Source organism: Cynara cardunculus, assembly GCF_001531365.2.
Source record: "Cynara cardunculus var. scolymus isolate 2C chromosome LG 16, CcrdV1, whole genome shotgun sequence".
Taxonomy (NCBI): Eukaryota; Viridiplantae; Streptophyta; class Magnoliopsida; order Asterales; family Asteraceae; genus Cynara; species Cynara cardunculus.
In genome coordinates, this window is record NC_037543.1 from 2,878,407 (window position 1) to 2,894,976 (window position 16,570).

At 27.6% G+C, this 16,570-nt stretch overlaps 1 protein-coding gene across 1 annotated transcript; it reads right to left on the minus strand.

Annotated features, from left to right (window-relative positions):
- Positions 1 to 9,553: 9,553 nt before the first annotated feature.
- Positions 9,554 to 13,062, minus strand: LOC112529860 (bidirectional sugar transporter SWEET4-like). Its single transcript, XM_025141284.1, has 5 exons — positions 13,001 to 13,062; positions 11,760 to 11,796; positions 11,248 to 11,626; positions 10,573 to 10,692; positions 9,554 to 9,899 (listed from the first exon to the last, which is right to left on the minus strand). The coding sequence occupies exons 1-5, from the start codon at positions 13,041 to 13,043 to the stop codon at positions 9,732 to 9,734; spliced, it is 747 nt and encodes a 248-aa protein (XP_024997052.1). The 5' UTR covers positions 13,044 to 13,062; the 3' UTR covers positions 9,554 to 9,731.
- Positions 13,063 to 16,570: the final 3,508 nt, after the last annotated feature.

Here is a 16,570-nt window from a genome sequence, read left to right on the forward strand (position 1 = left end):
TAAAAAAATGTGATTTGTTATTACATGTTTCTTTTTCAATATTGTTGGATGTGTTGTTATCATAGGATATGATTGTGTTTACGATTGAATTATATAAAATGTGTTTACGATTTGATCATATAAATTCGAATAAAATTTTGATATTTTATAATCACATGATATGATAAACTTTTTTCGAATTTAAGCTTCATTAACAACAACTATTTATTCATCTTCATCTCTCACACCCTCTCAAATTCTATCTCTATTTTTTACATCTCTAAATTTATTTTATTTCTCTTTGGTTTTCTTCTATTTTACTATTGATAATCTTCATAGTTTTTTTTTTCATTTCTCCCATAATTTTATGTATGTTTGTATCGTTATTTAAATTGCATTATATGTCATGAAGATTTGAAGAAGTTTCAAATTCTTTGGTTTTTCTTCTATTTCGCTATTGATAATCTTCATAGTTTTTTTTTGTTTTTTCACTTTTCTCACAATTTTATGTATGTTTGTTTCGTTATTTAGATTGCATTATAGTTTTATGCATTATGTCATGAAGATTTAAAGAAGTATTCAAGTTCAATATTTGATTTTTTGGTTGCAAAGGTAATAATTTTATGTTGATTTGTTTCATGATTTTGGTTGCATTATAATTTTATTTATGTTTGTATCATGATTTTTGTTTGCATTATAACTCTTATGTATTATTATTATTATATATATATATATATATATATATATATATATATATTAAAGAATAAACCATGAGTGCTTGAAGTGGTCTCTCCTAAAACCTAGAACCTCATTTATCTTTTTTCTCCTTCATTCTCTCAATATCACTACTATATTATTTTTTTGTCAATTTATGTTTTTTTGTTAAATGTTTGCATTCAACTCCAAACCATTCATTTCCTTCTATATTAATTCAAATGACATAACTCCAAACCCTTCATCTTTTCCCATCAATCATTTATTTATATACATATAAACAACAACTATTTATTCATCTTCATCTCTCACACCCTCTCAAATTCTATCTATATCTTATACATCTCTAAATTTATTTTCTTTCTCTTTGGTTTTTCTTCTATTTTACTATTGATAATCTTCAWAGTTTTTTTTTTCACTTCTCCCATAAGTTTATGTATGTTTGTATCGTTATGTTATTCAGGTTGCATTATAGTTTTTTATGCATTATGTCATGAAGATTTGAAAAGAAGTCTTCAAGTTCAATATTTGATTTTTTGGTTGCAATATAAGGTAAAATATTTATACTGATTTGTTTCATTATTTTGATTGCATTATAATTTTATTTATGTTTGTATCGTGATTTTTGTTTGCATTATAACTCTTATGTATTAGGTAAAGATTTAAAATGTTCAAGTTCACCATGTAATTTTTACTTATGCATGTTGAACGTTTTTTGGTTTGCAGGTTTTCGAGTTCTTTAACGTTTATATATCAAGTCATGAAAATTTGAACTTTTCAAGTTTGGGTTGTGGGAATTTTTGATTATGATCTAAGGTAAGGATTTTATGCAAGTTTGTTTTGTAATTTAAAGTGTATTAGAATGTTATTGGATTATATTTTTAAGTATGTTCTTATCGTAAATTTAGTCGTATTATAATTTTATGTATGTTCATGTTATGATTTTGATTGCATTATAATTTTATCTATTGGGTTATAAAGATTTGAAGTCTTTAAGTTTGGTATGTGATTTTTTACATATCGTATGGTTGGTTCGGTCCATTCACTATTGTGTTTTTAAAGTCAAGGTATGTGTTGAAGATGAAAAATAGTACATGTACATCATCCTTTGAAGGAGACATATCTTTATGTGAAATATTTTTTATTTCTTAAATTTGTGTCAGATTCCTTAATATTTCCGTCGTTATTATTACTMATTTTATTTAGTTTTACAATTTTATTACTAAACAAATCTCTCTCTCAATATATATATATATATATGTGTGTGTATATTAAAATTTCACTAACTATATTTTATTTAACTTTTTCGAATTATTTGAATATGATTTGTTGATGATTCTATTAACAATTAATATATATTTATATAGATAATYATCAGATCATTAATCAAAGCACTCATACTACCGTGCAACGCACGGTTCCCATACTAGTTTATATTAAAAAAAAATAAACACACAACCAACAACATGAAATCTATCGTGTTCAACTGTTCATCCCTCTCGATCGACGCCTTCTTGAACACCTGTAACTCATGATTACATTGGTTGTATGTAATGCAAATCTACCGTACTTGTTGTCATTTTAGACTCAAATATAATATATTCCCAGGTTCAAAATCTTAATGGAACTTATTATCACATAATTAACTCATCTAGTAATAAATAAAGACATAAAAGTCATTTATTTATATAAAAGTTTATTTAAGACATTTATTTAAAAAATTTCTTTTATCATTTTTATGATTTTAATGTGATTTAATTTTTTTATTAAAAAATTATTTTATATTTAAGACATTTAAAATAGAGTAATTTAATTTCCATTCAAAGAATTTAATTTTTTATTCAAGGCAATATTTAAGAAAAAAGTACATTTTTTATCAAAATGATTCACAATTAATTGAATTTTTTCCAAATAAATTTCTTAATTACATGTAATTTATAGCGTGAAAATAGTGATTCAAATTAAACATTGAAAAAAATATAATGGAATCGAATCACATTTGATGTGTTACAAAACACATTTAATATGTATAAGATCACATGTGATTCAAAACGTAATTGATAATATACAAATAGCACATTTGATATTGTAGATAACTTAATTTTTTTTTTTTAAATTTACTATGATCAATATCACATCAAAAAAAATTTATCGTTGATTTTACTATGTATTTTTAAACTTATAGTTATTGCTTTGTAGACATAAAGTATGATAGATACAAATCTTATAAACCTCGTTGTATTTTGTGGTGCAGTTTGCAATTTAGGAAAGCTCAAAATACATATCTGATATGGTTTAACCCCAAATCACACCACAAACAAAACTGATAGACCTTCACTCTAAGGGGGTATTTGGGATTGTTTATTTAAAACAACTTATGCTTTTCTACAAAGGCATTTTCAACTTATTATAAGTCATAAGGGTTTAACTTCTTCAAAAACTTATTATTACCGGTTTGACACAAGTATAAGTTGTTTATCCAAATACTCAAAAATGTTTATTACCGATGATACACCAAAATAAGTCAATAAGTTATTTTTATAAGCAATCCCACACACCCTTTAACTCACTCTTCATTTATTGTATGAAAACTGCAATATTTTTTCCAATTTAAAGCTTTTTGAAAATAAGATTTTTAAAATAAACATAAAATATTCATATTTCTAACAATTTTTTAATTATGATAAAAAAAATTGAAAATTAAAAAAAAAAAAAAGGAATCACAAGGAAACAGTTGAAAAGAATACATGGCCCATAGGTTTTGGAAATAATACAAAAATGACCAAAAATTTGTACCCAAAAATAAGAAAGTTGCATAAACAACTTTACCATCAAAATGGTGTTTGAATGCCTTTTTGAAAAATCATTTTTGAAATTTGAATATGATAAAAGACTGTTTGTCAAACGTTTACTGAATAAGCATCTATCAGCAGTAAGAATCACAGCTTTTATTTAATTTATGAACTAACATTTTTTGCCCTTAAACTGGATTGATGGTAAGTGTTTATAACCCGATAGAGTGATCACACTCACTTACAAGGTAAGACTCTCAATTTTTGCCTCATTGTTACTGGGTAAGATTCTCGGTTTTTGTTATGTTCATCCGATAAGATAAATTGAACCGATAAGTGTTTACCAAGGTAGGTGTTCCGCACCTTGGTTTTATAGTATTTGGGTGAACAAGATTTATTTGATTCTAATTTTTGATGATTAAAATAATATATTTGTAAAAGAAAAAAAAAATTAAAATATTGATTATTGAAAATAAATATAAATACCGATTTTAAAAGTTTTTACTTTAACAGATTCTCCAAAACCTTATCCATAATTAAGAAAGTAAAAGAGAGATGATGAAATTCTCTAGATTTGGAGATATTTCCTAAAATAATTACCTATGAAAAAAATTATTGTATATTCTTTTTACCAATGAGAATCTTTAAAATTATATATATATATATATATGACATATTTCAAATGTAACCATGTCCGTTTATATAACCAATGCAACATAATTAATTGAAATATTTATGAAAATGATGAGAGTTTATTTATTATGATTTGAATATTTATGAAAAATGACTACAGTTTATTAATTATGATCAATATTTTATATTAGAAAACAATAAAAACTTTTATGAAATCACATATTTATCAAATTAAATGGACGGTTGAAATTGAGTTGTATTGGTTGTACAAATGTAAAGGGTTGCATAACAACTCATCTCTATATATATATATGATAGAGAGAAATAATATTTATTGAACATTTTAATAATATAATCAATATTGTAACCTCCAAAATAAAGTAGTTGTGGAGATGAATATAAATTTTCTTTGACTTTTGATTCTCCACTTTGGAGAATCTGTTAGATATACTCTAAGAGCATCTTCAATACAAAGTTCTTATAAATAAAAAATGTAGCTTCTTATAGTAACTAACATTATAGATAATTTTTATAAGAACCTCACCCTATTTAAGTTATCATAAAAGAAGCTTGGTTCTTACCTTGAAGTTGGTGTAAAATGACAATTTGCTAGTTTTTCATATATTTTCTTGACTTTTATATCCAATATAATAATTAATATGTATATATTTATTCAACTTATATTATGCATGGAATTAACAAAACAAGTTATTAGAGCATCTCCAAAAGCTATGTTAAAATTAAGAACAGAGGAATTTTAGCAATTTTTTTGCTCCAACAACTATTGCCTTCTTGTATGTTAAAACAGAGAAAACACGAAAAATATTGTAAAATCTCTAAATAAAGAGAAAAATTATTATTTTAATATTTTCCATCAATAGAATATAATTTGTAAGTATTTATAAGTATTATGGTTTTTTATTTAATCTGTAACTATAAAGGTATAAAATATAAGTATTAAAAAATAATTCGTAAGTATTTATAATATATAATAATATAAGATTAAATTCAAAAACATTTAATATTGAGTTCATTTTAGACGTATTAACGAGACGATTACAATAACGTAGTTTAAAAAAAAAACATATTTTTTATGTATTTTAATTAATATACGATAATGTGTTTTAATATAATATATATGTTAAAGATATAATTGAAAAAAAATGACAAAACACTTCTCATAAACTACTCCAAGTAGAATTTCAATAAGCTAGCTTATATCTATCCAAACGTGTATCTAAAAAAAAAGCTAACTTATAAATCAGCTCATAAATTCGTTTATATTTATCAAATAATATCTAAAATAATTAAAAAATAAAATAATTATAATAAATTAGTTATTCGTGTTATAAAAACCTTGGTCATAGATGCTGTATATGAAAACGTATTGATGAAGTGTCATAAATGGATATGCTGAAACATAGGTGAAATTGAATACGATAAGCAAGGCACTTTGTTCTAGGTTATTTATAACTAGGGGACGTTTACCAAACGTTTATCCGGATAAAAGCTTATCAAGTCACTTTACTTTACCGGATGAATATGATAAGAACCAAAAATTTTACCTGATAAGAGCGAGACAAGGAACAAGAGTTTTACCCGGTAAGTGAAGACGACTACTCTTACCACGGTAAGAGCTTATCGGGTAGATTATTGCATACGGTGTTGTTTTCGTGGAGTAATATCTTACCCGGTAAGTAAGTAATAATATTGAATTTTACCGGTAAACACTTATCGGGTAAGTCTTTAGTAAACGGCCCCTACATTCGATCATTAAATCTAGGATGAGGATATATTCACCACTCCCTATTGGTAAAATGCACTCTCTCTTATCTTTTAGGTCAAATTTAACTAATAAATGTTTTTTTATTTATTTTTTTCCAAAAATATATGTCTTATAAATTTATGTTTTATAACGTTTTTCAACATTGTTTTCTAAATTTATGTTTTATAATAAATTTTTGCTAACTAACTATTTCTAAAATAATTCAAATAACTATAAAATTATTTTTAATTTTTATAATTGTATTGTTAACGTTTTAATTAATTAATAATTTATATACATATTTTTTTAAAATAAATATTCAAAGCTACAAAGATAAAATAATTTAATAAAAAAAGATCATCAAAATAAGTTAATTGATAAATCAACAAATAAAGTACAAAAAGTTTGAAAATATTACAACTCAATCAAATGAAATAAATTATGTAGTACGATTACTATATAACAGTTGTTCGTACTTATTTATTCGGGTAATGTACAGAGTATTCCATACGGTTAAGCAATCATATTTGAAAGGAAACCAAAGATATTTTAACGTAATCATTACGGTTAACGTACCCAATTGTAAAAGTAAATTACGTTTTTAGTCCCGATGATTTGTTAAAAATTTCTATTCTCATCCTTATGGTTTTGAAAACTATGATTTTCATCCCTCTATTTTATAATTCATTATTTTTTTCGTCCTTATAATTTAAATTTTTTTTTTCGTCTCAATGATTTACAATTCATTTCTATTTTGGACTCGGGAATGAAAATAGAAACAAATTGTAAACTATAACAACGAAAATCGAAATTTCAAAACCATAGAAATGAAATCTGCAATTTTAACAAACCACATAAACGGAAATCGTAATTTACTGATTATTTTAATTTTTAAATTGTAAAAAAAAAAATAACCATCACTTTATTTTTCTTTTACCGTTTACAAGTTAAGATTTTAATACATTTTTCTTATTTTAATATAATAAAAATTAAGAAAATATTAAAACATCTCTTATTTAATTGGATTTAACAGAGAAAATTAATGACTGTTAGATAAATGGACCAATTTTTAAGAATTGACAAATATGAGAGACCAATCCAATTTTTTAAAATTTAGGGATGATATCCGTTAAAAATTACAAACATTAAGGACCAAAAATAAAACATTACACTATTTAAATATATTAAAATTTTATAATTTAAAATTTGTGATAAAAATTTAATTCATTGATGATATTGATTCTTGTGCCAGCTTAGAAGTTAGAACATCAATAAAAGTTTTAAAAGCATCTAATATTTTAAAGATTTAAAAAAAATTATTTTCTAATGAATAATATAATTTTTAATATATTAATTAGTTTTTTTATATATATTTTATTATTATTAATGATTTATAATATGGTCTCACATTTTTATTTATTGATTTATTTAAAGAATAATTGAAAACATCGTCTTGCAAATGGATCTTTTTCTCTGTGAATAACAAGAGCATGCAAATAGATTATTCTCAGCGGTCATTAGGGGTGCTCACGGGTTGGGTTGATCGGATTGAAGACATTTGAACAACCCAACCCAATGCTTGCGGTTTGAAAAATCTTAACTCAACCCAAACCAAACCAAACTGCAACTCAACTCGTACAGGTTGGTCGGGTTGATATTTTGATACATTAAAATATTCTTCTAACCTTGAATATGTTATTTCTTTACTCATAATTTCTTTTTCATCATCAACCATTTGATACAACTTATACATACTTCTTACGTATATCACATTCAGTTAATTTTCTCAATTTACATATATATGTTCACAATCACTGAACATATATACGAATGAGTTATATAGATATGTAAATAGATTGAAGATATGTGTATATGAAGAGCATACATGATAATGTAATTGTCTAATGCACATATTAATAGAAATTCAACAATCATATTAAATCCATGGAATAAAAGAATATCAGGCTCATCGAGTTGGGTTGGGTTGGGTTCAAATAGTAGTAACCCAATATCAATCTAATACCTACGATTTGACAATTTTACAACCCGATTAGACATCGGGTTGCTTCGATAGTGTTTGGTACGCAGACTGGATGGGACAGGACGGGACGGGACAGGACGGGACGGGACAAGACTAATTGTCTGTCCTATGTTTGGTACGACTAGGACAGGACATGACATGACATGACAAAACTATTAAAATGACCATATTACCCCTAAATGTTGTTCAATGTTATTTTATGTCATATAATGATTGTAAAATGACAACAAATCAACCAAAATATTGTCATATTAACTTTAGTCCCATGTTGTTCCACCTTTTTTGGTGGAACAAGAAATATCAAAATTTGTCCCATTAAAATTAAAAATAGTCTCACCTTGTCCCATGATTTTTTTGTCCATGACATGCCAAACATGAGACTATTTTTTTTGTCATGTCCTGTCTCATGTAGTCTGCATGCCAAACGCACCCTTCGGGTTGAGTAGGGTTGATCGGGTTTTTTAGCATCCCTAGCGGTCATAGAGATTTATATCAGGGTACAGACATGTTATTTCCGTTGTGGATACTCTAATAATTAACTATTTTATAAAACGGGAAAACAAGAAGGATTGACTTTCAGTCAAACTTACCTTAGTATAATCACTTGTCGGGGTGGACCTACTACGGGGTAAGGGATGCATGGGCTCCCGTTCAATCGTCTCATTGCAACGCAAAAAAGATAAGGGTCTTAAACGTACACCCACTTAATTTTGAAGGGTGCTCTTAAATATTTTAAAAACCAAACTTATAAACTAAATCTAAAGTTTGAAATTCTTGTTCTAGAAAAAACCCAAAATTTCACCTTTTAAATTTCGGTTTCAACTGTTTTTGTGAAAAACAATGAAAGATAAAAACAAGGAGAATGGTCGAACGATATATCATCGCATATGTAATTAGTATATATGATTTGCATGAAATTGTTTGTACGAGTGCGGTGTCACCATTCGGGACGTCAGTGATCGTTAGCAGAATGATGTGTGCTGCTAGGATTAGCACAGTAAAAACTAGATAGCACCCGTTCAGACCAAACGAGGTAGAAGGTGAACCATATGTCCGTCCATACCATATAAAAGAAATGAGATCTCGATGTCTATTTTTAAAGTTCTTTTTATTTAAATCGCGACCACGTGTTCAATACATGTTTTATACCTGACTAGCTCCATATATCTCATGCAAGGAGCCTATGGAGTATTAGGGGCCGTTTACCAAACACTTACTCAGGTAAGTGCTTACCAAGTCATGTTACCTCACCGAATGAACATGGTAAGGACCAAAAATCTTATCCAGTAAGAGCGAAACAAAGACCATGAATCTTATCCGGTAAGTGAGGGTGAAAACTCTTACCACAGTAAGCGCTTACCGGGTAAACTGTTGCATACGATGTCTTTTTGGTAGACTAAAATCTTACCCGGTACGTAAATAATAATGTTAAATTTTACATGTAAGCACTTACCGGGTAAATGTTTGGTAAACGACTCCTTAGTTTGATACGAGACGAATTGGGATGATAGACGTTTGGAGTTTATCATGTTTAAATTGAATCTGGAGATCTGTATCTTGAGTAAGACGTAACACCTTCGAGTGAAAATAAGTGTTTTACATAAACCTAACCACATTGTAACCCGCCCACTCGTTCTCATAATTCGTATTATTTTTCAAATATTTTATGAAAACAATGGTTGCTAGCGAAAAAAGAAATTAGAAACAAATACAATAGTAAAAAAAAACTCAAACTACTATTCGTTTGGTACATGGTCCACTTTTACTAGCCTGTTAAAAGCGGGCTTTTGACTATCGGGCCGACGAATCAAGAATGGGCAACATTGCCGTTCTGGTTCTTGGATGTGTCGATTACCGCCAAACCCATCTCTGTTTTCTCTTTTCTCGCTGCTAACATTCGTTTTGTGGATTTATAGAATGTTGCGTATAATACCAATTGTAGAATACCAAGAAGTGCTCCGATCCCGTTTGGTACCTGGTCAACATTCATTAGAATGATCTTTCAGGTGTAAATACTATTTTTTTTATCATATAGACGACAGTTTGAATCAGTTTATCCAAGAAATTAGCTCATTTAAGTTGTAACTGATAGCTAGCGTGTCAAGTGAGTGAAAAGAAAGTGTGGTGCCTAAACCCTAACCACAAGGGTGGTGCCTGATTGGTTTGAGCTTGACTCCAAAGGTCAAAAGTACCAAAGAGGTCCCACGGAGGTTCAAATGCGGTGACTCCGGGCTATCTGCAAAGCAGGTGGTTGCCCTGGGATTAGTCGGCTCGCATAGCGGATTGGATATCCAGGTTAATAAAAAAATGTAGCTAAAATGATAAACTTGTCAATCGGATCAATTTTGTAAAAAAAATTACAAGGATTCTTACAACCTCCTGAATTATTTATAAAACAATCAAATTATTATTTTAATGAAAAATTTATGATATTTAATACATTAATTATTTATTAAGTAGAAAATGGACAAAAAAAATTGTCAACCAAAGGGTCTTTAGCCTAGCAGTATCGTAGTCTCTGTCTCCTAAGATGTCAGGGGTTCAAACCTCACCAAAGATGAGAAAGATGTGTTAGTTTCTTTGTTGCATTTGCCGTATATAAATATTATATACTTAAAAAAACCGCATATGGAAGAGAAGATACTTACTGCGATGAACGGATCAAAAGGAACAAGGGCATACAAGAACCAGCAGAGACCGTTGGAGAAGCAAAACAACGAGAGGAGAAAAGGCATATACTCGACACTTTTGGTCGTGATCACCAGTTTCTGGATTATATTCATCAAAACACCAATTAACTCATGAAAAACGTTACATGATTTAAATAAATTATTTCAACACGTAGATGAAACGATGTGGCTTTACATGATTAATGGACATGAAAGGGGCAAAGAATCTGGGGACTGTAAATTTTATTCATTCCTAAGGGTCGTTTACCCAAATGCTTATCCGGTAAGCGCTTACCAATATGAGTCAACATAATAATTTATTTTGATGCGTAAGATTTTAATACATCAAAACATATCAAATGCAACAATTTACAGGATAAGACTCTCCATCTTTCTCATCGCTCTTACCCGGTAAGATTTTTGGCCATTCTCATGTTCATCCGATGAGGAAATTTATGCGTTAAGCACTTACCAAGTAAGTGTTTAGTAAACGTCCCCTAAGAGGAGGCAAAACTCTACCAGGATTGATGAAATCGAAGAACTTCCTCTTAGTACTATTTAAAGTAAAAAACAAAAGCGTATTTCTTAACATATTTGTTTTATAATAAGACCTATTACTAATAGAATTTACTTATATCAGTATAAGTGACATACCATAACAGATAAAGGTGCAGCATACATAAGGATATTGGCCGCAACGCTTATGCTCCCAACAATTGTTGATCGTTGTTGTGGCGTATGCACAACGATTAGCATCAAAATGACGAGTACGCCGAAAAACAGAATCTCGAGTAACATTATTAATGCGACCTTAAGCCTCTTCCTCTTATCGGAGCACATGAGAAAAATGAGCAGGTAGACGAGCTCGATGGCGACCCCAGCTCCGTTGGTTGTGACCACGAGCAGGCTGTGTGGGTGCACAAATGGCATCCCGTACAACACCCACAAACCACAATTGAAAAACGAAGCCAGATACGGCACCGGTGAATACTGTTCTACGCTTCTTTTCTTCCATATGACGAGAAATGTTGGCCTAAAAATTAAATAACAAATTATAAACCAAATTAATATTCATTTTTTTTTATAAAATTTTAACTTACAAACATTAAATTTGTAAAAAAAAAACCTAAATAAATCCTAATACTTAGAGTTAATAAAAGTCTTACACTGTGGACAAGAATAATGTGACTGCAGTGATATTTCCTGTAAGATGAAAATTTTGTTAATATAATAAATAAAAAACTATTTTTTCAAAAAAAAAAAATTAAAAAATGTTATAATTTATTAAACAAGGGGAAGTTCAAACAATAAAAACTAAGGGGCTGTTTAGTAATTGCTGAATGGTATTGATGTAAAATGATTAAAAGGCTCTTACGATATAGTGTAAAATAAAAATATAACTATTTGGTAAATGTTCAGAATGAAATTAGGGCGCTCATGGATTAAGGGAGACTCAAGATACAAAATCATTCAGAATGTTTTGTAACCATTAAGAGGTATATATTTTATGTCAAACAAGATTCATTTATTAGCTATTCAGAGATTACCTCTTAATAGAACTATTAAGAGGTAAACAAACAGCCCCTAAATATCATTAGAAAGTAAAAATAGAATGTTCATATATGAATAATTGAAAAAATCTATTTGAAAATACATATGTGAAATCATATAAATAAAAGATTGTAAAATTGACCGAAATAACCAATTTCCCCATAGAAATTCATTTTTTTAGCCACCTTTTCAATCGAATTTCAGATTAAAAAAAGGAAGATAAAATTTTTACACAAATTTGTTTACGGATTCTCATTCGTGTAAAGAATTTCCTTTTTTTTAATCCAAAAATAGTTTTACGTAAATGCATAAAATATTAGGCAAATTGCAAAAAAAAGTAACGTACTTTAACTTGATTTCTATTTTAGGTAATATACTTTTAAAATTTTACTTTTGCTATATAAGATGTAAAGTTTTAAACATTTAAATACCGAAATAACCGGTTGAAGCATTAACCAATTACCATATTGATGTGGCGAGTGATATGGTATCAACTCAGTATTATTTATTATTCAACCCAACTTCATCCATCATTCGTCACATCAGCATGGTAACCAGTTAATGCTTCAATTAGTTACCAAGATACTTAAATGTTTAAAATTTTACATCTTAGGTACTAAAATGGAAGTTCCAAAAAGTACATTACTAAAAATAGAAATCAAGTTAAAGTACGTTACTTTTTTTATGCAATTTATCTTAAAATATTTGTATAAACTCTGACTAAAATAAGAATCTGATTCCATAAGTGGTTAAAAAGTAAATTTAATTAAAGGGATTGGCCATTCGATGAATTTACCTTCTTATATTATCATAATACTAATTCTTTTTTAAAATGATATTGATCGAAAAAACGTACCTGCGACACCAAGTATTGTACGGATAGCTTCAGTGGAGACCATTGCTGCGAGGAGGGATCTGGTGGTTGCAACTTTGCATGCTTATGGTGATTCAAAACCCCAATTTATAAGTGAGGTTCTTTAATAAAAGACGAAAATACCCTTATGAGTTTTTTTTTGTAAAAAGACATAATTACCCCGTGTATAACGAAAAACATCAATTATTCGGAACATGTTCTGGTATCAATCTTTGTATATATATATTCTTTGAACTATAAAAGGTATTGTGATAAAAGAAGTACATTTAGCATGTTTTTTAGGTTATCAATGTTTCTATTCAGAATTTATTGGGTTAAAGAGGTCAGATATCATAGTTTACAGACTTAAAGAAAATACTGGATTAAAAGATGGATATATATATATATATTTAAATTAAGGGTCGTTTACTAAACATTTACTGAGTAAGTGTTTATCGGATGTCACTTATCATCCGGATGAGTATGACAAAGACCAAGAATCTCACCCGGTAAGAGATATAACAAAGACCATAAATCTTACCCAGTAAGTGAGAGAGAAGACTCATACCCGATAAATGCTTACAAGGTAAAACACGTTTACCAAAAATTCATTTTGATGCCCAGGAATGTTACTCGATAAGGTAAGTGAATATGATGCTCTTGCAGGTAAGCGCAAACCCATTAAGCCTTTGGTAAACAACCCTAAGAGTAAAATTATCTTTTTGTTGATTAAAAATTGTAATAATTACAGATTCTTAAAACTGTATGTCATTTTTACTGTAAACATTTATTTTGGGACGAAAAAAATACATTTTAACTTGAAATTAATTAAAATATATTTTACTTAAAATAAAAAATTATCCATCAATTAGACCTTTGATCTTTCTTGTGAATCGGTGGCCAACTCTTCTACGGTTTCAATTGCATGATTTACAATTGACCAAAAAAAGGGTCCATAATTCTTTCGTGGGAACCAAACTTTTAATCATTTTTTTAAATATTTTTTTTTCTAAAATTAATTACTGTAATTTGTTAATATATAGAAAATACTAAAATTATCTATATTATATTATAAAACATTTGACAAAAAACTCTTAAAAACCATATTTTATGCGTGAAGTATTGTATATTGATGCATATTACTTAAAATTCAAGATTACAATTAAATTATGCATATGTACAACTTATTAAAGCTCCATTTTTAAATTCGTGTAACTAGCTGCAGATAAACATAATCAAATAGAGGATAAACATATCATTTTAATATATAAAAATTCTAAAATATAATTAGAATAATTATCGAGTTCTAACAAAATAATTAATTATTATGTTTATAAGAAAATTATATTAATAAACCAAATATAAATTATTATTTTTTATTGAACCTAAATTAAATTATAATAAAAAATTGAATTAAAAAATTACACAAGAATATGAATTTTAAATAGTTAAATTTGATATTAATATCGATATATTTTTGTCAAATTGTAATGATATTTTCAAATTTATATTTTATTCAAAAATAAAAACATCATTGCTCTTTCAATAACATCGACTGAGATAAAGAATAAAATAAAATATTAAAATCAAGATGTATCTCGTTGCATTGCACGAGTACCCTTCTAGTAATAAAATATAAGGGATCTGAATAATGGTATTTATGGTTTGATTAAAAAAAATAGTAATTCGGTAATTATAAACTTTAACTAATAATTAAATTAAATATTTTATTATTTTGCTACCATATTTTAATTATCAATAAAATAAAATAAGTGTAATATTTCGTTTTGATCTACATATGGTGAATAATAATTAAAAAAATAATTGATGTAGTTAATAATATTTATAACTTATTAGTGATTATTAATATCTATTGTATAATTAAATTAATTAATAATGCATGATTAAAATTAATTAATAATTTTTAATTACTATAAATTAATATTTATTTGTAATTAATAATAATAATCAGGGTTATAATCGGAAAAAGTGTCAAAAAACTCCGCATAAGCTACTTCAAGTAGCTTATCAATAAGCCAGCTTATAAGCTAGTTTATCTGTATTCAAACGATTACTCAAAAAATAGACTAGTTTATGTTTGTCAAATAACGCCTAAATATAAATTTAGTTTTTTTTTTAATTTAAAAAGTATAACCATAAAATATTGTTGTTAAATATCGAAAAATAGCTTAATTCGGCTCTAACCAGTAATCATTTTTTAAATAAGATCCCATTCGACCTAGGAATAAAAGAAATTAAACCTAAAATAACCATTATTTTAATTAAGTTATATTATTTAATTTATTGAAATTGTTTTATCATTTTTTTTTCAAAATAATTAGCTTTGATTATAACTTTAATGAAAATAAAAATTATCGATTTTAACCTTATACAATAAATTATAAATATATATAAAGAAAATGGTTCAAATAAGAACAATAATCAAATAAAAGTACACGAAGGTGTATAAGCGAAATGGGTTGTGACCTGAGTCGTGTGAATTACATGTGATTTTACACATGTTGTTTAATATAAAGTCATGTGATTCAATCGCAGAGGCGACTGGATCAATAATAGTGGAGGGGTCTAAAAGAATTTTATACTTAAAATCTTAATGAACTGAAGATGTTTCACGCTATCGGGAAAAAAACCCAGAGGCCTATGGCCATCCGTCCCTGTTCAATCGGGTTTTTTTATTTTTTTTATTTAATTATTGTTCTCGTATACATTTTAATAATATAGGTGGAGGTTCAAACGAGATTATCTACAAGAACATAAGAACACCCTTATCATAAGTGATAATACGCGTTAGGAGACCCTATAATGTGCAGACAACGTGTTCTACGACTTAGTCTGCGTCAATGATTGTCTATCACATGTGATGGTCTTGATGAATTATAGTATTATATCAACAACACTCTTATCACATGTGATAATACATGTGAGAGGGCTTGGTGGTGCAAGGGCGACTTGGCCCGCAACCAAGATCGCATCGAAAATCGTCCGCGTCTCTGATTTAATATCACATATGTATCATATGTGATGAAATAATAACATCATATGTAATTGTCTATAGTAAAAAAATGTTCTTGCGTTGATTTGTGATTTTATGGTTTTTGTTTGGTTTCTAAAAAAAATCATTCAAGTAATTATTGGAGTTAATTTGGTGGGGAATATTTGGAGAGATGGCAAAGCGTGGTTGGATCACTTTGATAATGCGTTTTTAACCTCCAATTTCTTTTAAAACTTTAAGCCTACATTTCACTAACTTTTTTTAGTAACTCCACACGTTTTTATTTCAATTCTAAGAGTTTATTATCTATACTATATTATAATGCATTTGACTAAAACTCTTAAAAACTCTTAAAACTCTTAAAAACTCTTAAAATTCGTTCATCCCTATCCGATTTCATCCCATATATGAATTCGTGTAACTAACTGCAGATAAACACAATCAAATACATGATAAACATTTTATTTTAAATATGAAAAATCTAAAATATAATTAGTATAATCATTAAATTCTAACAGAATACTTAATTATTATCTTTATAAAATTTATAATATTAAACA